This window comes from Numenius arquata, chromosome 2, assembly GCF_964106895.1.
Source record: "Numenius arquata chromosome 2, bNumArq3.hap1.1, whole genome shotgun sequence".
Taxonomy (NCBI): Eukaryota; Metazoa; Chordata; class Aves; order Charadriiformes; family Scolopacidae; genus Numenius; species Numenius arquata.
The window spans coordinates 131,098,151-131,121,324 of record NC_133577.1 but is presented as its reverse complement, the minus strand read 5'-3'; the positions used below and the strand labels follow the sequence as shown (position 1 = coordinate 131,121,324).

The 23,174-nt window shown below is 53.2% G+C and overlaps 1 protein-coding gene across 2 annotated transcripts; it reads left to right on the top strand.

The window, feature by feature from the left end:
• The first annotated feature begins 992 nt into the window (after positions 1–992).
• GDI2 (GDP dissociation inhibitor 2) lies at positions 993–21,469 on the top strand. 2 transcript variants are annotated; one of them, XM_074167970.1, is made up of 11 exons: positions 993–1,214; positions 10,928–11,035; positions 12,777–12,876; positions 14,114–14,248; positions 15,643–15,841; positions 16,673–16,804; positions 17,371–17,470; positions 18,399–18,570; positions 19,862–20,006; positions 20,225–20,279; positions 20,357–21,469. In XM_074167970.1, the coding sequence occupies exons 1-11, from the start codon at positions 1,170–1,172 to the stop codon at positions 20,510–20,512; spliced, it is 1,347 nt and encodes a 448-aa protein (XP_074024071.1). In that variant the 5' UTR covers positions 993–1,169; the 3' UTR covers positions 20,513–21,469. The 2 variants fall into 2 exon arrangements, with proteins under 2 accessions (XP_074024071.1, XP_074024072.1); XM_074167971.1 differs by lacking the exon at positions 14,114–14,248 and having other exon boundaries at positions 1,170–1,214.
• Positions 21,470–23,174: the final 1,705 nt, after the last annotated feature.

Sequence of the window (23,174 nt, the reverse complement as noted above, 5' to 3'; positions counted from 1 at the left end):
TGGCATGGGGAGGGGTCACAGGGAGGGGACATGGGTGCCATAGGGGCATACCATGGGGAGGGGGCACAGAGCAGGGGACATGGGTGCCGTGGGGGGACACTGTGGCATGGGGAGGGGGCACAGGGAGGGGACATAGGTGCCATGCGGGAACACCGTGGCCAGGGGTGGCATGGGGAGGGGGCACGTGGAGGGGACATAGGTGCCACGGGGGGACACCATGGCCAGGGGTCGCATGGGGAGGGGACATGGGGGACACCATGGCCAGAGGTGGCATGAGGTGGCATGGGGGAACACCATGGCCAAGGGTGGCATGGGGAGGGGACATGGGTGACATGGGGAGGGGGCACAGAGCAGGGGACATGGGTGCCATGGAAGGACACTGTGGCCAGGGTGGCATGGGGAGGGGGCACAACAGAGGGGACATGGGTGCCATGCGGGAACACCGTGGCCAGGGGTGGCATGGGGAGGGGGCAGAGAGCAGGGGACATAGGTGCCATGGGAGGACATCGTGGCCAGGGTGGCATGGGGAGGGGGCACATAGAGGGGACATGGGTGCCATGGGGGACACTGTGGCCAGAGGTGGCATGAGGGAACACCATGGCCAAGGGTGGCATGGGGGACACTGTGGCCAGGGGTGGCATGGGGAGGGGGCACAGAGCAGGGGACATGGGTGCCATGGGAAGACACCGTGGCCAGGGGTGGCATGGGGAGGGGGCACACGGAGGGGACGTGGGTGCCATGGGAGGACACCGTGGCCAGGGTGGCATGGGGAGGGGGCACACGGAGGGGACGTGGGTGCGTGCCCATTGAGAACCCGGAGAGGGGGGGGGGGGGCAGGAGGGAAGGAGCGCGGCGCAGCCCCGCGCATGCGCGCCGCGCCCCCACCACGGTGGCAGCGCCGTCGGCACGGCGCAGCGCCCGCCCCCCCTAGCGACGGCGCGGCGAGCCAATGGCGGGCGGCGCGGGGCGGTGATTGGCAGGCGGGCGGGAGGGGCGGGGGCGGCGCGGCTCCGCCCCCTCCCGGCGCGGTCTCCTCACGGCGGCGGCGGCGGCTCCATTTTCTCCCGCTCCCGCGGCCCCGCAGCTCCCGGCTCGCTTCAGCCCCGGCCGGCGGAGAGAGACCCGAGAGACGTCCCCCCGCGCCCCGCTCTTCCCTCCCCCGCGCCGCCATGAATGAGGAGTACGACGTGATCGTGCTGGGCACCGGCCTCACGGTGAGGAGGAGCCGCCGCCGCCGCCCGCCTGGGCCTCGGGCCTGCCGCGGGCGGCCGCCGCCCTGCCGGGCCCCGCCGCCCCCCCCCCCCCCCCCCCCTCCGGTGCCTGGGTCCCTCCCTATCGCTCACCCCCAGTGTTTGTCCCCGGTCCCCCTGGGCGCCGGTGTCCTTTTGCCCGTCTATCACCTGATTATCATCACACCCCCCCCCCTTCCAACCTTGGGTCTGCGCCGCCTCCCCCCTCCCCCGCCTCGGGCACCCGGATCCTGGTTGTCTTCCCTGGATGCCGGGCTCTGTTCCCCAATATCTCACCCCCCCACACCCCGCTGGGACCTTGAGGTCCTTTTCCTCATCTGTCACCTCACCATCGTACCCACCCCAGCCCTGTCAGGGTGCCTGGATTCCCGCTCTCCCCACGCCCCCCCCCCTCACCCCCCGGTTAAATATTACCCGGGGGTGCCTGGGTTCTGGTCCCTTGTCGTCCCTTCCCACCCACCCCCCCCCCCCCCCGCCACCTGCGTCCCTTTCCCTGTCTCTAATCTAATTATCATAGCACCCCCCCATCATTAACACCACCCCCCCGGGCATGGATTCTTCCCCGCTCACCCACTTGGGTCCTTTTCCCCCCCCGCGTCTCTAACCGCACCCCCCGGGCTGGGTTCTGCTTTTATACGATTATTATTTGGGTGTCGCCCCCGCCCCCCCCACCACCACCCCCCCCCCCTCACCCGCCCCCCAGGCTCCCGGGGGGCCCCAGCTCCGCCGCGCTGCCCGTGGGAGGCCCCAGGAAATGCAGTTGTTTAGCGGAGAGAGGGCGGGGGACGGGCGGACAATAAAGCGCTAACGGGGATTTATTGCCTGATTTAATTTTTTTATTTAATTTTATTTTGAAAATGATCCCCCCCCCCCACTTCGCATTCACCAAACCCGAGGTGGCTGTAGGTCCATCGAGCCCTTTTTCGCGGAGCCCAACCCGGCTTAGGGTGGAGGCAGACCTGGTTCTTCCCCCCCCCACACCCTCCTCCTCCTCCTCCTCCTCCTCCTCCTCTCCCCGCTCCGCCTTTGCAGCCTTCGGCTCCATCCAGCCCTGACTGCAGCAGGAGGGGGATGGGGAGGCGGGCGAGCCCTGCACGCCTGTCAAATTTGCCTGATTTCCCCCCCCCTCTTTCTCCTCAAAAAAAAAAAAAAAAAAAAAAAATCTCCTCTCTCACATTGTTGCTTCCCCTCCTCGGTCATCCCTGAGGAAAGCTGACAGCTGATGGCACTTGGGGGGTGCGGCAGAGGGAGGAGGATGAGGATGAGCCGTGGTGGGGCTTTGTCCTATTGTGGAGGATGCAGCCCGCGCTGCAGGCTGCTGCTGAAGGGGAGGGAAGAGAAAATATGGCAGTGCTGCTGCCTGTCAGGTTTGCTGGTGGGGATTTCTCCTGCCTACTGCCTTCCTTCCTCTCCTTCTCCTGCCTGGGAGCACCTCTAGCTTGTCCGCTGCGGTTTTGGTAGGGGCTGAAGGGTAGATTGTGGGTTACAAATGAAAGGCATTGTTTGAAGGAGGGAGAAGAAAATCCAATATGGTGGAGAGGAGGTTTTCCTCGCTGTTAAATGGCCTTTCCTGCTTTTGTTTCCTCCTGTTAACGGGGAGAGGTGAGTAGACAAAGAGAGATCTTTGGGGTTGGCCGTGAGGGGTTTCCCCCCACTTCTCATCTCGATGGTAATTGTAAATAGAAATACACGCGCGTCCTACTGTGGATTTGGGGCTGTGATTGACAGTGCTGCCACGGTGGCCAGGGCGTCGTGTCTGGTGACACAGGACCGGGGTACGGCTGCGTAAGGCAGATCTGGTTTATCACCCACCCCCCCCACTCCCCCTCCCCAGTTTTGAGTGTGGGAATAATGGTAACAAAACCAGGATGTGGCACAAAGAAAATGTGCGGAGTGTGGGAGCGTCTTCCCAGCTGCTGCTCTAGGGTAAACTCAACTTTCCTGGTTGCTTTCATTCCTTTCTCTCAAGGCTCTTCCTTTGAGGTAGCAGGAATGACTTAGGAGGCAAAAGCTTCTTCCCTTTGATAGGAAAAGCCGCAGCCTGTCCTAAAAACCTGTCTCTGGCTCACCAAAACTGGGAAACGGACTTCTAGGGAGGTGAAATATAATGAGCTTCTAGTGAAGGGGCCTCCAATAGATCTGAGCTCCATTAAAATGTTAATTTATGCTTTAGAGTGAGCTGTGGTATCAAGTTGGTAAGCGCCGTGCTTAATCTCAAACTGACAAATGCCAATGTAAATTTGACAAAAGGCCTCTTGTGAAATCGCTTTTAAGACAAACTAATGCTAATGATCAGCAGTTGAGTTAAAAGGAATAAATTATGGCTGTATTTTAAGGTGTGCTGACCAAACCCCAGAGCCTGAGATTTTTTGGTTCTGATGTGCAGGCTTTATCTCTGAAATACCAATTAGAGCAGGATGGACTTCACCTTGACTGGAGCAGCTGATGCGGAAAAACAAGTGAATGGAAACCAGAGGTCCAGCCAGGATGTTCCCGATCCTAAAATGTACGGTTTTAACTCAACCGTTGTGGCTGGCGAGTAGTGTCGGAGCAGAGACTGGTTCATACTGGGCTGCAGGACTCTTTCTGCAGCCAGATGAGGCATTAGACTGGAAGCTTGAAGGTTGCTCCTCCAAGTTTGGTTTGGTACCAGTGCTGGCAGTCAGGCTTCCTGAGGAAAAGGAACTGGAATACTGCGTAAACACGTTCAGTTGTGTCTTTCTTTTTCCAAAGAGCCTTGAACCGCCACGAAACTTCAGATAATGTTGAAAACCTTTCCTTAAAACCAGCCTTTCCTCAAAGCTGGCCCTTGCAGAAATGGCATGTTGGAGTCCCACCAGGCACCTCTTGCAGCTGAGTGAGTTTGTGTCTCTTCTGCTTGAAAAGCCTGACTTGGGCCTCGAGTACCGATCTTGATGCTGCCTGAACAAAACGAGGTTAACTGGGGGTCCTGTCTGATGGATACTGGAGCGCTGTGCCCCTCTGCTGGGCTGCCTGTTGGGCTGTGCCCACCTTGGGTCTCATCTCCTGAGAGTTACCAGTTGACTTGGACTGGAGCATCTCATGAGGAGAGAGGCTGAGGGACTTGGGTCCTTTTAGTCTGGAGAAGAGAAGACTGAGGGGGGATCTGATCAATGCTTATAAATACTCAAAGGGTGGGTGTCAGGAGGATGGGGCCAGTCTTTTTCCAGTGGTGCCCAGTGACAGGACAAGAGGAAAGGGGCACAAATTTGAATATAAGAAGTTCCATCTAAACTTGAGGAGGAACTTCTTTCCTGTGAGGGTGGCAGAGCCCTGGAATAGGCTGCTCAGGGAGGTGGTGGAGTCTCCTTCTCTGGAGACATTCAAAACCCACGTGGACACGTTCCTGTGGGACCTGCTCTGGGTGGACCTGCTTTGGCAGAGGGGGTTGAACTAGATGATCTCCAGAGGTCCCTTCCAACCCTATATCATTCTGTGATTCTGTGACTTGTCCCGGTGTCCATTGCCAGGACTTGTACAAAGCCCATAAAATAGCCGTAATCCAGACCATCTGGGGGAGGCAGCGAGTGGTTGCTGATCTGGGGGTGGGATTTTTCTGTCTCTTTCCGAAGTGAAAGTTCAGTTGTTGGTTTAAAGAGGAAAAAAAATGAATCGGCAGAGCCTTTGTAAAGGAGCCACAAATGCATCCCTTGCAGCGGTCGTTCTGGTGGGGTCTGCAGGGCCACCGCTACGCAAGCGCACAAGAGCACGTGTGTAGATACCACTGAAAGCAGAAAACGAATATTTCGGGTGCTAATCTCTTCTTCAACCAGTAATGCAAAGCTAAGGCAGCTTTAGGACTGGGATTACTGGCACTCAAAATATTTCAACTTTTACCTTCTGGATGCTAATTGGAGACCCCGTTGCAGTGCCAGACTTGTAAAGCTCTGTCTTGGCGGTATGGGGAAGAATAATCCCAGTGCATTTTTAATCCTGAATTACTGCTGATACGACAGCCTCAAATTTACACGAGGGATAATTAACTCATAGGAGAGTCTTACGTTCCTCCCGATCCCTCCGTGCATCGAGCGGTGGTGAAGCGTCAGGCCGCGCGTGGGAACTACAGGGCAGGTATTTGCACAGCGCTGGTGGGTCAGGATGCCCCGGCATCAGAGCTGGTAGGTCTTCCAGCTACCACATCCTGGATGTACTGGTGGAAATGGCTTCTCCCAGTTGCTCAAGTCTTAAGAGCTTTAAGATCCTTGGCTTAGGTTTGTGAGGTGCGTCGTGCATTGCAGATTAAGGCAGCATCTTTCTCCAGGCCTACTGCACAAACTCGTTTTTAATCTGGCGCAGTAATGGGCAGGCTGGGGAACAGCGAGTGTTTTTATTGCCAGGCTTGTGTTTTTATTTTCATACTCATCTTTTCAGTTCACCTTAATTTACACCTCTCTGCTCTGGAAACGGCTCGATGCTCGCTCACCGAGATGTTCGGGAGTGGGATGTTGTGCCCTCCGAGAGGAGTTGGTTGTCTTCTTTCTGTGCTCCAGACGATGTGGGTTATTGACATGAACGTTGGGCGTAATTAAACCATCCTGTTCGACCCCAGTAGGTGAACACCATGTTCTTACGGGGTTTTCACTCATTGCAGGCGCCAGCGTGTTGGAACTAAGCTTCTTACCTGCCAGCTGCCTCACCGCGTTAAAGCTATATAAATCCACCACAAAGATCCACATTCACTTTCTATAGGAGCGGAGTAGCCGAACCCTTTGGTTCAAGATCTATTGAATCGTATAGGCACAGGCGTCACTGCTTAAAGAGCTTAAATAGTTAGATGAGATGTTAGGAAGAACTTCCTTGCTGTGAGGGTGGTGAGAGCCTGGCCCAGGTTGCCCAGAGAAGCTGTGGCTGCCCCATCCCTGGAGGGGTTCAAGGCCAGGTTGGATGGGGCTTTGAGCAACCTGGTCTGGTGGGAGGTGTCCCTGCCCATGGCAGGGGGTTGGAACTAGATGATCTTTAAGGTCCCTTCCAACCCGAACCGTTCTATGAAATAACATCAGAGTGACTGCGAGGACCAAGTGGAGTGTCACTGGCCCTTGCATCATGCCCTGGGAGCTGAGGGGATTGCTCAAGTGCGGTGAGTAATTGCTTTTGCAGTTTGTTTGGCAGAACAGAGCTTTGAGTCTTGCTTGCCGGAGTCTGGCACGGTAGCCACGGCCAGCGCGTGTTAGAGGTGGAATAGCCCGGGAGACGCTAAGGAGCTGCGTGTAACTTCTTGCGCAGCCCCGTCTTTCTAAGAAAGGGCTCTCGCCGTGCCAGAACACCCTTGTCGAAGATGAAGGGATCTCGCTAAAAGTCTTGGGTGGAATCCTCCCCTCGGCGCCCTTAGATGGACCGATGCTGGCTGGAGTTTCCGTCGGTCTGTCTGAGCCTTTCCAAACTGCCGCCCTACTTGGAGAAAATCCATGTCAACTGACTTGCTTCCCTCCATTCCTGAAGGCCTCTGTGTGCGGAAGGTCTATTCCTGAGCGGTTCTCGCAAGCGAGGGAAGAGCTGATGGTCTTAAGCAAGCATGGAAACGCCAGTACCTCCAGGTTACCCCTTATTCCTAATTTATTTTTTTTTCCATGGATTTGTATTCAACGTTCCATCTCTACGTTTCTGATGGGCGTTACACTCTGGTTCTGTGCTCTCCGGCTGTTTGAAGCGGGTGCCGCAGACGACATCGATCGCTCTAAGACTTGCTCTGTCATTCATTCGACGGCACAAAGCGAGCTCTCGGGAGCCCGTCGTAACCTGAACCGGCTGAAGCAGTGGATTATAGTGGCACAGCGTGACTCTAATTTGCACGAAGGTTGTGTTCGACCCCGGCTGGATACCTGGAGCTTCCCCTGCTGCGTCTTGCTGCCCTTCTCGCTGTCAGCAGCCGCTCGGTTTTTCCTGTTTGCACAGGGCTGATATTTTTAACGTGGTCAGAAAGCCACAGATTTGAACTCTGACGCTTCTCCTTTTTTCTTTATTTGCAGTCTAAACTCTCTCCGTATCAGTACAGGCTGTTTGTTTTCCTCACTCCCTGACCCGGATGACAGAATGACATAGCAAGCTGGTTCCTAAACACGGACTAGCGCGTCCGTGGATGGCTGTAGCCAGCAGCCAGCCGGCCAGCCCGACCGTCAAAAGGAATTGCTGAGTTGGGAGGATAAATCCATTGTGCCTCTTCGTGTGTTTTATGACCGTGCTGTTGCCTCATCGGCTGCGACGGTGAAAGGCCTGCGCGGGATTTCAACACCTCTGCAGGAGCCTGGGTGATATTACGAACCTGTTAAATGAGCCTTGGATAAAATATTACCGTAATACTCCCACCTCGATGCCCATATCGGTGTTTAATGGGTATGAAATAAGATTGAAAAGGTACTTAAGATGTCTTATGTCTTCTGCTGGTACCCAGATTCGCTCTAGAGGGATGCTGGCAGTTTGGGCAGGCGACCTGTAGAAGGGATACACGCTCACTGGGAAGTGATGGGCGAGCTGCTCTGAGAAGAGAGAGCAAGAAATGCGTTGAAGTTTTCCTTAAGTAGAGGAAGGAAATCAGCTGACAACCGAGGAATGCAGCTTCTGCAGATTTTTACTGTAACTCCATCCCTCCAATCGATAATTATTTTGTTTTGAAGTCCTGGTTGGCTTCCTCGTGGCTCAGCTCCAGCGCAGACGCTGGCAGTCCTGTGCCACCATCTGGCAGAGCTGATGAGCCAGGGTTTTGGAAGATGTTCCAAGGCGGGGGAATAAAACCATAGGGTTAGAGCAAAAAGTCAAACCGGAGCCCTCGTGTAGATAGAGCTCTGTGGATTCGGTTTAACTGAGGAGATCGCACCGGCTAGTGGTGATACACTTGGTGTGAAAGTCCCACGTTGCGTGTGGTAAATCATTAACGTTTTAACTGACACCATAAAAGCCACCTGCAATTTCACTTGTGCAGTTCCTCAGCCTTGTAGGACTCTCGAGTAGTGTTTTAACATGGGGTTTGGTGAAGGAATGTCTGCTGTAAGGGTCTCTGTGGGCTTCAGCCTGGCTGGCAAAAGTGGAGGGGTCTTGGGATGAGGGATCTGGAGTCCGTGGAGAATAGTAATGGTGCTGGATGGATCATAGAGAGGTTTTGTGGGAAGTTCTGTGGCTAATTCTGTTCCCCATCCACGTGATGACCATGGAGCCTTGAAATCGCCCGCAACTTCACGGATCAAACTCAGAGTGGCCCATTGTTGCCGTGCACCGGGGAGGCAGCTCTAGCTTTGCTCTCCCCAGGACCTTGGCTGAATTACAGTGGCAACCTGGTGGCTCACAGCTTGGCTAGCACTGCTTTTGCTCTCCCAGCAGAAGAGATTTGCCTGTTGCCACCTGGAAACGCAAGAACAGCGAGTCCCAACACCAGCGATCCCTGCCAACCATCCACGCACCTACAGGTGTTGAGATGCCGCTCTACTCTGCCCTAGTGAGGCCCCATCTGGAGCACTGTGTCCAGTTCTGGACTCCCCAGTTCAAGAAGGACAGGGAACTGCTGGAGAGGGTACAGCAGAGGACCACAAAGATGATGAGAGGCCTGGAGCATCTCTCTTAGGAGGAAAGGTTGAAGGATGTGGGTCTTTTTAGTCTGGAGAACAGAAGACTATGGGGGGTTCTGATCAACGCCTATAAATACTTCAAGGGTGGGTGTCAAGAAGAAGGGGCCAGTCTTTTTTCAGTGGTGCCCAGTGACAGGACAAGAGGAAAGGGGCACAAACTTGTATATTAGAAGTTCCATCTCAACATGAGGAGGAACTTCTTTCCTGTGAGGGTGGCAGAGCCCTGGAACAGGCTTCCCAGAGAGGTGATGAAATCTCCGTCTCTGGAGACATTCAAACCCCCCATGACACATTCCTGTGTGACCTGCTCTGGGTGGACCTGCTTTGGCAGGGGGGGTTGGACTAGATGATCTCCAGAGGTCCCTTCCAACCCCATATCATTCTGTGATTCTGTGATATAACAAAATTTAATGACAAAGTAACCCTCTCCTTTACTGTGGGGGTTAGTTTTTGGCCAGTGAAGGTGAAGATGGTTTTCAAAGCTTCCTTTACACCAAGGATTTACCGGAGTTGGGATTTGCAGGTCACGTAAACAATATTGGGTGGGAGACTTTTTTTGTGTTCTAACTGTGGTTTGGCTGAGTTAAATGATACCCGTATTGGCCGGCGTTGCCATAACATAGTTTGAAATAAGCCTCCTACACACCGCTGTGGGGGAGGAAGTGACACACGAGGAGAGTCTTGAGCTCTCCGCGGCATGAGATACACATGGAGAGAACAGGAAGGACCTCACAGAGATGCGGATCTCTTGAATGAATGGCTCCTCCGCTCCTGGGCTTGCAGATGTTCAGTGGTGGCATCTCTCAGCAGCTGGACGTGGGGTTTTACAGGCTGAATGAAAGATAACGCGAGATGTGGCCGGGACCTACAAATGAGATAACGTTGATGGTGAATGAGAGCTCAGTTGCAGATATTATTCTGCCTTTGGAGAGAGTTGAGGCAGAGCAGGAAAGGTCAGTAAAACCTCCACCATAAGAAGTCCTAAGCACACAAGTATTCAAGCTTTTTTTAAGCCCTTTGGCTTGTGAGTGCCAGAGCCGGTGACCGGGTTAGTCGCAAAGTTGTGATTTAATGGGGATTTAGCCCTGCAAGTCCATAGCTGGTTCTGCGAGCTACGACTTGCGTCCCTCTGCGATTAGTCTCGACGTCTTGGTCTTGCCTTCAAACACAGCAGCTGATCTGCTGCTCGGAGTAATCTGGGTGTTTTTAATCTCGGTGGGCTCATAGCAAGGGTGGGAAAGTGTCTGCTGAGATGATAAAGCTCCCAAATGGCTTAATTTATTCTTTATGCTACCTCCGTCCTCTAAGAGTAGCTGTTGACTTTCTTGCGTGGCAAATATCAACGATTGAGGTTTTGAGGAAACCAATTAATTGAAGTCCAGGTCCTGTTGTTACCTATAAATGACGGCGCTGCCTCTCTGTGGACATCCGGAGATGAGAGCCGGAGAGGGACTCTTTGTCAGGAGATGTAGTGACAGGACAAGGGGTAATGGTTTTAAATTGGAAGGGGAGATTTAGATTAGATATTAGGAGGAAATTCTTTGCTGTGAGGGTGGTGAAGTGCTGGAACAGGTTGCCCAGGGAAGTTGTGGCTGCCCCATCCCTGGAAGTGTTTAAGGCCAGGCTGGATGGGGCTTTGAGCAACCTGCTCTAGTGGAGGTGTCCCTGACGGGCAGGGGGGGTTGGAACTCGATGATCTTTAAGGTCCCTTCCAACTCTAACCATTCTATGATCCTTAAATTGATAGCTGGTGGTTTCGGGGCAGAGATTTTTCTAATCTAGCCCAAATGCATGAACTTCCCAGAAACTTCCTCAAGGGAGCCCTGGTAGGTGGTGGTTGTGTAGTTAAAACATCTTGGTTGGCTTGCCCAGGGCAGGCAGCAAACCTAGTAAAGGGTTAATCTGTCTCAAGTAGAAGTCTTTCAGCGTGTGTGTCTTAATTCCGGAGTGAAGCAACTGGTGTGTTTGTGTTCGGTACCTTCAGATCCAGGCGTGCAGCCGCCTGCCTGAACGTGCTCTTTGGGAGAGCATCGCTAAGAAAAATGGAAGGAGGCTCAAACGCAACTAACACGTTCCTCCTTTCCTTTCCTCTCTCCGCAGGAATGCATCCTCTCTGGGATCATGTCAGTGAATGGAAAGAAAGTCCTTCACATGGATCGTAACTCTTACTACGGAGGGGAAAGCGCATCCATTACACCCCTGGAGGATGTAAGTACGGAGGCAGAGGCTGACACCCCCCTATTGTGTCCTCCCCCGGCACATAAAGAGGGCTTTATTTCCAGCTAACCCAGGGGTGGATTCAAAGTAATTACTCTTAAGGGTTTCCTTTGAGTAAGAATGTTTTATGGCACTTCCACAGCAGATAACAGTGGGGGAGAAACCGGTGTCTATGTTTATACTTGGGAGATAGCACTTGTTTTCTGTAGTTCCCAGCCGAGATTCAAGCACGCAACGTCTGAGCGATAGTTCGGAGGTATAACACCCAACAGATCTTAAAACTCTTTGGCTAAATTGTTCCTGCCGTGCTTGCCGGCGAATATCGGCCTAAAAAATGCTCCGTGGTCTTTGTGCCTTGACGTTACGCTTGGTCCTTGGTCTTTGAGCACTTCCAGCTGGAAAGGTGCCACCTCAGTTGGTTCCTGCTTGCGCCCTGTGATTGCGAAGCCCCTAAAGCTGTTAGTTTGGCCAATCAGTTGGATGTCAGGAAATCGCTGCTTAACTGGGTTAAATATAAATATTCATAGAGTCATAGAATTGTCCAGGTTGGAAGGGACCTTTAAGATCATCCTGTCCAACCATCACCCTAACTCTGATTAAAAAAAAAAAAAACAACCAAAACCCATCATTAAACCATGTCTCTAAGCATGATGTCAACCTGGTTTTTAAATCCCTCCAGGGATGGTGCCTCAACAACTTCCCTGGGCAGCCCATTCCAAGGCTTAATAACCCTTTCACTGTAAACATTTTTCCTAATATCCATCCTAAACCTCACCTGGTGCAACTTGAGGCCGTTTCCTCTTGTCCCATCGCCTGTTCCTTGGGAGAAGAGACCGACCCCCCCTGGCTACACCCTCCTTTCAGGGAGTTGTAGAGAGCGAGAAGGTCTCCCCTCAGCCTCCTTTTCTCCAGGCTGAACACCCCCAGCTCCCTCAGCCGCTCCTCACAAGACTTGTGCTCCAGACCCCTCACCAGCTCCATTGCCCTTCTCTGGACACACTAACACCTCAATGTCTTTTTTTTGTGGTGAGGGGCCCAAAACTGGACACAGTACTCGAGGTGGGGCCTCACCACTACCGAGTACAGGGGGACAATCACCTCCCGAGTCCTACTCACCACGCTGTTCCTGACACAGGCCAGGATGCTGTTGGCCTTCTTGGCCACCTGGGCACACTGCTGGCTCATGTTCAGCCGACAGTTGACCAACGCCTCCAGGTCCTTTTCCACCGGGCAGCTCCAGCCACTCTTCCCCAAGCCTAGAGCACTGCATGGGGTTGTTGTGACCCAAGTGGAGGACCCGGCACTTGGCCTTGGTGAACCTCATCCAATTGGCCTGGGCCCATCAATCCAGCCTTTTCAAATATTGGGGAATCTGATTTAAGTGTACGGAGGAGCCCGCCCTCTCCTGAAGCCGGTATTTTGAGCAGATTACCTTTAGCTACGTGAAACAGTGTTTTGGTTCAGCAGGTCATAAATTCCCAAGCTTTAAGCCTTGGAGAAGGAAAGCCTGGATGAATGGAATAATGCTGCCCGATTCTTACTGTAAGAATTTTACTGGATGTGAATTGTTTATTGCATCAAAAATCAAATTCGAGCTAAAATGCTGGCCAAAAGCTTGATGTGAAGAGCTTATGTTCAGGGATGTGGGGGTGGAAAGTGTGTACATGCGTGGGAGAAATTATACCCAGAGATGTTTCCTCTGCTAATAATAAGTTTTGTATTCTCTCCGAAGCTCTACAAAAGGTTTAATCTCCCAGGAACCCCACCAGAATCTATGGGGCGAGGAAGAGACTGGAACGTGGACCTAATTCCAAAATTCCTTATGGCTAACGGTAAGCGATACCGAGCTCCTGAATCTGTAAGCTGGGTTAGTGGCCAGTGCTGGGATCTGAATAAAAGCCATTGACCGTCTCTTTGTGAACTTGCGGAGTCGTTAATCGAAGAGCTGCAGAAAGTTCGTTTGAGCTGATCTGCCCGCGTTTATGCCAGAAGCACCACGGCTTCTGCTCCGCGGCTCGTTCTGCCTGCAGACCTTTCGGACTCAGAAGATGGCTCCTCCAGCCTGGAGCGTGCAGAAATGGCACGTCTGGAAGGTCTGAACAGCCCTTTTCCAACATCTTCTCTTAAAGCGTTTGCATTTCTAGCCGGAGCTAATGCCATGAATTTGTGGGTTGTTATTCTTCCGTGGCTTAGGAAGAAACTGTTGATTCCATGGTGACTGTTAATTCCCTTTGTTCCTGTTTTTATGGCTTGTTGCAGACTCTGTCATCCCTTATTGAGGCTATAAATCCTCATTCTTTAATCCGTGTGCTCCCGTACTGGGACAGGTCTTCTGGACCAAATCCACTATCGCTGAACTGGTTATCAATGCAAACAACTTCAGGGGCAACTAATTTTGCCAAATACCAACCACTTGCTACTGGAATATCTTGTCCCTGAAGCAGGAAGGGACAGATGTGTTGTGTAGGGCCAGCCTTGCTCGAGGTTAGTGCAGTGGAAGAGTTGGTTCCGGTCGAGGTTTGGTTCCTCGAGTCTCAGCCTGGCACATCGTGGTGCCTTTCTAAGGGACGGCGTGGCGTGGCGTCCCTCTGGGGATGTGACAGCGGGTGGGGACAGGGAAGTGGGCATGTTGTTGCCATTAGCTGCTTGCAAGCCAGGGGCTGTGCTAGGTGTGACTAGTGAGGATGAGGAGCTGCTGTTGCCCCAAAACGTGACCTTTTTTGCCACGCTGAGCGTGAATGAACCACAAGGAGCAAAAAGCAGCCGTGTTCTGCAGCGGATTAACATGCTGCAGGATGGCTTTTACTCTGAGGGCTGCTGGAAGCTGGAGTAATGACGAGGGAGCTCTTAATTGCCTGTAAGAAAGCTTAAAACTGTCTGATAATTGCACCAGTGTCTGCCGCACCCCGTCTGTTAGACAGAGGTGTAAGAGCTGCGTGGGCTGAACGCGGCGCTGCCGTTGAAGGGTTTGCGGTGTCGGAGGAACAGTCTTAACCTTGTGAGAAGCGCAGTCCTCTCGGCTTCGGGCTGCAGAGCAGCTGGTTGACTTGTGCCAAACTTCTTTTCCAGGTCAGTTGGTAAAGATGCTGCTCTACACAGAAGTCACTCGCTACTTAGACTTCAAGGTGATCGAGGGGAGCTTCGTCTACAAGGGAGGAAAGATCTACAAAGTTCCTTCCACTGAGGCAGAAGCCTTGGCATCCAGTGAGTAGTTGCACCTTGTTTTGTGACCTCCTGAGACCACCGTCTCTAATCAAAGGCTAGAGAGGTCTCTGCCACCCCCGTCTCGCGATATTTTGTATGGAGAAGAGATCCTCCTCACATGGTGCTGTGTGTAGGTTCCATCTCAGTACCGAGCTGTACTTAGCTTAAGATTCTCCTCCATCTCGTTTGACTTCAAACGCCACTTGGAGTGCGAGTCTCAGGCTTCCTGAGCCTTGAGTTACAGTTTTCATGGAGCTTTCAGATGGAGCCGGTCAAGCTGCCTGTTCTGTGGCTCAGCTGGTGAGGATTTGGCAGCGTTTTACCTCTTCCAGAGGAAGTTTGGGGCTTATGCTCCCAGCTCTGCCGTAAATATTTAACGTTGGGTCCTTAGGTGGAATTGTGTTTGTGTGAAAAATGCCATGTTTGTCAGCAGGAAAATGGGAATCGCTAATTCCATCACGTGGCGCCTGGCTCAATTTTAATTGGTGTCTACTTAAATTTCACTCCTCAGAGAAAACAACTGATGGTTCATAACAGCGTAGTGAAATTTGTTAGGAGCTGGGAGAGGGTGGTCCGTTAACTTCAGATTCAGGGCGTGTGAGGAGCATCGGGAGAAAAACCCTCCTGATAAAGTGACTTCTGCAAACGAGGTTCCCGGGATGTATCTTATCTATACGTTGGAGCCTTTCTTATGGCAGATATTCCCGTTCGCTGTGGAGTAATCGGTCGTTCCTTCAATTTTGGCCGTATTGTTGACTCTGAAGTGGTCTCTTAAGAGACACTTGTACTGGCAGAAGCAGGAGGTGCCTTTGGTGCTGTCTCTGCCTTCGTGTTTCAGTGAGTCCGGTCTCATTTCTCCGATTTGTAGAAAATTAAAACACATAAATGGTGCCTTCTCCAATCTCCTGTTTGAAACGTTGACCCTGGCAGCACTTACTGGTTCCTCGGCGAGGCTGCAGGAGAGCCCGGCACCTCTTGCTTTGATGGAGCTTTGGTCGCCACACTCGGACAATACCAAGTCTGGTAGATACCAAACACAGGTGTTTATGGAAGCTCAGGTTGGGCTTTAGACTGGGCTGAGTGGAAACCGCTCTCCAGGCTTTCCCCCAGCTGGAAGTAGTGTAGAAGCCCGGCCTCTGGCCATGCCTTGAGGAAAGTTGGCTGTTCCACCTCTTGAGGTCCAGTACACCAGGACAGCTGCTGGTGTGGACTGGTATGGCAGATGTTGGTGTCTCCTGCTTGAACAGAGAGCCTTGGTTAACCCTCAAGGTCAAACTCCACGTTAGCGAGTGACGTTTGAAACACTCGGTAGTTCTTACCTGCTTCTGATAATCTATCAACGGAGAAGCCGTTTAGTAGCCGAGTGAGTTCTGACAAAATAACCTTGTTTTTAGGCTTAATGGGCTTGTTTGAGAAACGCCGGTTCAGGAAATTCCTAGTGTACGTCGCCAACTTCGATGAGAACGACCCCCGAACTTTCGAAGGCGTTGATCCCAAGAAGACCACCATGCGCGATGTGTATAAGAAGTTTGACCTGGGGCAAGATGTTATAGACTTCACGGGCCATGCCCTCGCGCTCTACAGGACTGACGAGTAAGTCTGGGTTCGGTTGCTCCCCCAAATCAGCTGGGGGGGCTGGGCACCTATTGCGCATTGAGGGTGGGACGTCTCGTAGTGTCCCCAAGTGCTCCATGAATCTTAAAAAACTGCGTCCTCTGATGATGGGGTATTGAAACTGGGGGTTCCTGGGGTTAATGAAGCATCGGGTTGTTAGAGCAGGGCCAGAGGAGGCCCTGGAGATGCTGGGAGGGCTGGAGCCCCTCTGCTGTGAGGACAGGCTGAGAGAGTTGGGGGGGTTCAGCCTGGAGAAGAGAAGGCTCCGGGGAGACCTTGGAGCCCCTTCCAGTTCCTAAAGGGGCTCCAGGAAAGCTGGGGAGGGACTCTTGATCAGGGAGGGGAGCCCCCAGGAGGAGGGGGAAGGGCTTTAAACTGAAAGAGGGGAGATTGAGCTGAGATCTGGGGAAGAAATTCTTTCCTGTGAGGGTGGTGAGAGCCTGGCCCAGGTTGCCCAGAGAAGCTGTGGCTGCCCCATCCCTGGAGGGGTTCAAGGCCAGGTTGGAGGGGGCTTGGAGCAACCTGGTCTGGTGGGAGGTGTCCCTGCCCAGGGCAGGGGGTGAAACTCGATGATCTTTAAGATCTCTTCCAACACAAACCATTCCATTATTCTGTCTCCTTCCTGAATAAACCCCCTTGTGACACTTAAGTGCTTCTAAAAGGGAACTTCCAGGGAAATACTTGCCAGGAGCAGCCGGAGGGTGGGGAAGGAAACTTAACGGGAAGTAAAATGTTTTGCTTTCCTGAGTGTTTTCTGCTCTTAAGTCTTGGTTTGTGAAACGTTGCGAATCACGGAACTGCCCTCTCCAGCTATCTAGATCAACCCTGCCAAGAAACAATCAACAGGATTAAGCTCTACAGTGAGTCGCTGGCTAGATACGGGAAAAGCCCTTACCTTTATCCCCTCTATGGCCTTGGAGAGCTGCCCCAGGGATTTGCGAGGTGAGAACTTGGCTTTGGACTCGAGTGTTTTCCCAACCCTTCTGTGGTTCCTGGTTGGGGGGGGGTGGGGATCAGATGCGTGGAGTCGGTCATCAGGCTTCCAGAACGTGATGCCGCATAAAAATCCTGCGGTCGTTAAGGGTTCTCTCGCTGTCTTAATCAAGAAGCGATTTCTCCGTGTGAGATTGCTTCTTTTTGGGCTCGTTTATCACGATTCCTGTTAGCGGTGGTGGTTCAGGGTTTGCTCAGAGATACCGTTTGCGGCACCTTGTCTTATCCGAGAGGTCGGATTTGCCTGCGGGGTGTAGCCTGCAGCGCTGTAGGGCTCTCTGGGTTCTACCAAGCAGATTCTTTCTAGCTGGGTGTAATCCCACCTCTAATTTCCTCCAAATACCAACCGATGCCTCGCAGAAAGAACAGCATCTACTGCGTGGATGTTATATTGAAGAGCTTTAAAGTCTTAATGTGGGGTTTGTCCGAGTGGAACAGAAACAAGGGGGCTGAAAGGGCTGTTAGAAACCGAACGCGCAGCTGTGGAACGCGCTGAAGCGGTTTTTCTCCTGCAGGCTAAGCGCTATATACGGAGGCACCTACATGCTGAACAAGCCCATCGAAGAGATCGTGATAGAAAATGGCAAAGTGGTTGGTGTGAAGTCTGAAGGGGAGGTACGGTACCTTCTGGTTCTTTCCTTGCTCCCCGCTCCACCTCTGGCCTCGTGAAATCGTGGCTGTTGGGTCATCAATCCCAACAAATTCAGTAGAAAAACCCTCATCAGAGCCCTCGGGCTGAAACTGCTTGGCCTGGTGGCTTTTTCCCTGTGCTAGCTCACTCTAAGACATGATGTTTTTCTGGTGAGGAGTACAGTAATCCTCCTCCAGGAGCTGGAATGAAGCCTCCACGGGCTGCCAAGGTTGTTTTCCGAATAAATCGGGCTGGGTGAAGCGGCGAGGAGCCGTTGCTTGTGTCTGACCTGGGTATGGAACCAGCTCTGCCCTTGACATTCAGCTTTAGCTGCTCAGGGCAACCGACACGTGGCTTTTCTGCGGCTTCCTCTCCACCTGGAAGAGCTGCTCCGAAGCTATAAATGCGCTCCCAGCTGGAGCGGGAGCTTCGCAGGATACTTTAGCGCTTGCTGGTGGGGTAACGTGTCCCTTCTGGGTCGGGGATGACGTGTCCTGGCCGACAACGGAGGTGATAATCCACGCTATAGACTGATGGGCCCAAGTGCAGGCAGCCCGGAGGCTTCGCGTGGGTCAAATATTAAACTATTACTGTAAAAAATGAGTTTTAACGCAAATTGGTCGATTCTTACCTGTTTGGTTCAGCCGTGACCGCAGCAAGTTGTGGTCCTAGACTGGAAGGGCTGGATTTTGTAGTTAGAGCTTAACTGTGTGGTCAACGACAAGGGGAAGATGTGAAAGGGTTTCCCCTGAGCCCAAGCTGAAACGCGCTGCTGGCAGTGAAATAAGAACCCGACGCAGCAACAGCCACCTCAAATTGCTCGTTTTTTCCCCCAAATTGGCTGGTTGCTCACTTCCGGCTGTGTACGCACCTCCGCGCAGTGGTGACCCGAGGTTTCTCCGTCTCTTGCAGGTTGCTCGCTGCAAACAGCTCATCTGCGACCCCAGCTACGTCTCGGACCGCGTCACGAAGGTGGGCCAAGTGATTCGGGTAATCTGCATCCTGAGCCACCCCATCAAGAACACAAACGACGCCAACTCGTGCCAGATCATCATTCCACAGAATCAGGTCAACCGAAAATCAGGTGCGGTGGGAGCCCCTGGGGGCTGCTGGGGGGGCGTGTGTGGGTCTCCTTGCGCTGGGATGGAAGCTGGGTGGTCGTTAATGTGCTCCCATGGTCCGATGAGATGCGGACTGGGCTGCATCCCCAGCAGCGTGGCCAGCAGGGCGAGGGGGGGGGGATTCTGCCCCTCTGCTCCGCTCTGGGGAGACACCCCCCCACCCAGTGCTGCCTCCAGCTCTGGGGCCTCAGCACAGGAGAGACATGGAGCTGTTGAAGCGGAGCCAGAGGAGGCCACGGAGATGCTGGGAGGGCTGGAGCCCCTCTGCTGTGAGGACAGGCTGAGAGAGTTGGGGGGGTTCGGCCTGGAGAAGAGAAGGCTCCGGGGAGACCTTGGAGCCCCTTCCAGTCCCTAAAGGGTCTCCAGGAAAGCCGGGGAGGGACTCTGGATCAGGGAGGGGAGCCACAGGAGGAGGGGGAAGGGTTTGACACTGAAAGAGGGGAGATTGAGATGAGATCTCGGGGAGAACTTCTTTGCTGTGAGGGTGGGGAGACCTTGGCCCAGGTTGCCCAGAGAAGCTGTGGCTGCCCCATCCCTGGAGGGGTTCAAGGCCAGGCTGGAGGGGGCTTGGAGCAACCTGGTCTGGTGGGAGGTGTCCCTGCCCAGGGCAGGGGGTTGGAACTGGATGATCTTTAAGGTCCCTTCCAATCCAAACCATTCTGTGATTCTATGAATTGAACAGCAAAAGGCGCTTAGCGGTGCTCCCGTGGCAGATTCCACATCCTCATCCAGAAATCCTTCAGGCCCCAGCGAGGCTGTGCTTTAGTTCGGAGCAGTGTGTGGGGAAGCTGGTGGGGGGGGGGCGTTTGTGGTCGGAAAACTGCACGAGGAATCTGCTGAAGGAAGTGCCCCTGCCCTGGGAGAAGTGGGTGAGGAGCATGGGGGTGCTCTGGAAGGGGGGTGAGGGCTCTGTGGAGGAGGGGAAACGCTTCCTCGCCCTCAGACAGAGGGGTGGGCTGGCTGCTGGGGACCCCGCTGGCTTTTGGGAGCTGTCACAGCCACAAGAGACTGGGTTTTGGAGATCTCGCAGGGCTGCTCGTGTCCGGGCCCATCAGCCGAGGGACTGTGAGCACGTAGGACTGCAGGGCAGGGACGGAACTCATTCAAGCATGGTCTGAGGAGGTACCAAGTGCCAGGGGAGTAGGAGGAGGCGCCCGAGCGTGCAAGTCAGAGGAGGCTTTTGGGATGAGGCAGACCAAGGGCTGTTGGCTCTCCTGGCGCGTACTCAACTGTCGCTGTGTCGTGCTTCCCCAGATATCTACGTCTGCATGATCTCCTCCGCGCACAACGTGGCGGCGCAGGGGAAGTACATCGCCATCGCCAGCACTACCGTGGAAACCGCGGACCCAGAGAAGGAAATCAAGCCAGCCTTGGACCTCTTGGAGCCCATCGAGCAGAAGTAAGGCCTCCACAAGCCCCTTCTCCCCTCTCTGCTGCGAGCGCTCGGGCCTGAGGGGAGGCAGAGGGGCTCGTTTGGCCGTGCAGAGGTGTTGAAACTCCGAATTTCCTCCGCGTTTGCTTACGCTCTGGGCAGAGCGTCCTTAATTCAGTCGGTTTTGCGCCCGTATCCATGCTCTAGAACCGTTTCGAAGCTCTTTACTTTCCCCTCCTTTCCAGGTTCGTTAGCATCAGTGACCTGTTCGCGCCGACCGACCTGGGAACCGAAAGCCAGGTGAGTTCCGCGCCGCGCTTGGTGTCCGAGGGGGCGAGGAGAGAGGCCGGAGGCTAAAGGGCTGCTTCTCTTCCCAGATCTTCATTTCGCGCACCTACGACGCCACTACCCACTTCGAGACGACGTGCGACGACATCAAAGATATTTATAAGAGGATGATGGGATCAGAGTTTGACTTCGAGGAGATGAAACGCAAGAAGAACGATATCTACGGGGAAGAGGAGCTGCAGTAATGAGAATCTCTAATTAGGAGAAATTTAAAAATCGGCTAATATGAATATATAAGGAACTTAATGAACACTGTATGAAATTCAATATTGTAAGGCCTGCTTTTGTAATCCCATCTCTGAGAGATTGAAGAGTACTGCACTGGTAACGATGTTCCCCTTTTGGATATCATGTGTTAATTATTTCATTCTAGTAGGGCTGCTGTCCAGAATCTGGCAAAATTACTGACTGATTTAACGACTAACCTCGTAAGAGAAAGGCGAGACTGAACCTTTTTTTCCTTTTTTTTTTTTTTTTTTTTGCGTCGTTGTTGGTTTTTTTGGCTTTTTTTTGGGTTTTGTTTTTTTTTTTTTTTTTTCATTTTGCAGACGTAGACGTTGGTGGCAGATTTTTTTGAAAAATAACTCATTGACAGCTGTGTCTTACCTTTCCTCTTTTTAATCATTCGTAAAAACATCCTTCGCCATTTAATGTGCTTCTGGTGAGCTAGTAGCCGTGACGGGTTTGTCACTCGAACCCGGTAGCCAGGAAAATAGAAACCCAGCACTCCGTTATTGTGGACAGCATCCCTAAAAAAAAAAAAAAAAAAGGCTCTTTCCCATCGATCTTAACTCTGTGGCAAGTTGTATTATTGGAAAAAGCCCACATCTATTGTAGCAGCAGCAAATGTTGGCTTAGTTCTGGGCACAGAACTTTAACCTTCACTTTAAGCTTCTAAAAACTCGTTTACATCGGTTGGGACACAGCTGTGCCTAAGGCTCCTTTTGTGTTTTAATCTTAATAAAATTGAGAGAACAAATTACAGAGCAGGCGAGATGTGGAAGTATTTTCTGTACCCTGGTGGCTTTTCGGATGGACCAAACGGCGCTGCGGTATCGGTATGACAGAGCCTGCGCTTCTCCTGTCTCCTGAAGGCTCCAAATGATTTCTGTACTGCGAAGTAAAGCCAAATTCTGGAAACCAGTCCTGTGCTCTGGTCTGATTCACTTCAGTTGTAGGAGCAGCACCTCCTTTCCGAGATCCCTTGGATCTCTGCCCGCCGGGGACGGAAGGTGAGCGGTGCGGAGAGTTTCCTACCAGAAAAATCAGGCTCGGGCTTCCTCGGTTGGGTTTCCCAGCTGCTCCCGGGGCTGGTTTTTTTTTTGGCAGGGGAGAAGATGCTGCAGCACGAGGCGAGCCTGCTCGCTCCCTGGTGCCTGCACCCAGAAATAGCACTTGCTTGAAGCAGCAGGAAATAACTCTTGTTTTTATGGCTCCTCTGCAGGGCACCGATCTCTCTCTCTCTCGCGAAGAGATGCTCCTCCTCGGAGTGAGCCTGGTCCATCCCATGGTGTGGATTTTGCAGCCTGAAGCCGTTCTGCTGTTGGGCAGCAGGTGTACGGCGAGGAGCAGGGCTTGTGCTTCTACACAGCGATGCCAAGGGACAGGATAAATGAGAAAAATGCCTCGGAACAGCTTTTTTTTCCCTGCTTTTTGCTGTGTTGGTTTTTTTTTGGCCAGGCAGGGTGGTTGGTGAAGGGTTCAGCCTTCCCTTCAGCCCCTCTCCTGCTGCTGCTGAAGAGGAACCGGCTCTTTGACCACATCTCCATCACAGCCGGGTGCAGCTGCCCCTTCCCTTCCTCCCTTCCCGCGCTTCGGGGCTTTTGGCACTTCCCCTCCCCGGCCACCGGTTCCAGGAACCATCTTTCCAGTTTAAGCCACTGGGAGCCCAGTACTGCCAGAGCCAGGCGTGTAGCCATTGGCTGGGGGGGGGAAGTTCTCCCACGGCCTCCTGCTTCCTCTCTTGAGCTGCTTCAGCGGCACCAAGCTGAGCCTTTTCGGAGGGCAAGAAAGACCTAAAGAACGTGGAAAACGAGTTCCTCCCCCCCCAAAAAATACTCCCGTTGCCTCTCTCTCGTAACCTGCTCATTCCTCAGGGAAGGAGGAGGACGTTGATCCTGCAGCCCCGAGTCTCCGTGACCCCCCCATGAGCCCGTACGGGTTCTTGCTCGCTCTGTGTCCTTCCCGCGGGGGCTTCAAAGTTGGGGTTAATGCAGGGGAAAAAAAAATAAATAGCTGATTCTTTATCCCAGGCGTGAGGTGGGAAAGCTGCTGTCCCCCTCCTCATCATCCTCCTCCTCCTCCTCCTCCCGGCTGCTGGGAGAGGCCGGGGACCGAGCCGGAGGGAACATACCCCCCCTCCAGAGAGCCAGCGCAGTGTGAGATTTAGGGTTTGGTGGGGGTGGTTTTTTTGGTTGTTTTTTTTTTTTTTTTAGGTTTTATTAATCAAACTCCCTGCAAAAGTCATCCTGTACATAATGCTCTTGCATTCTTTTATTAAAAAAAAAAAAAAAGAAACGAGGCCGACCCTGTCCCCCGCATCCGTAGGTATCTTACAAAGCTCTTAACAACGGCATTTTTCTCCCCCCTCCCTGCCCGTCCCCCCCCCCCCCCCTCCCAGGCCGTGTTTGTCAGCGCTGCCATAAATAAGAGCTTTTTTGTTCCTGTGTCCTCTTTTTCTGCCTATTTACAAGCTTTTCCACGTGCTGCGACGCGCTCCAGCCCCAGCAGCGAAACGGTACCAAGAGGCAACAGGGGGCGGCTTGAACCGTCCCGTTGAGCAGTGGCCGCAGGGGCTCGCCGCCACTTCGGGGGGGGGGGGGGGAACGACGGGGGGGGGACGACGGT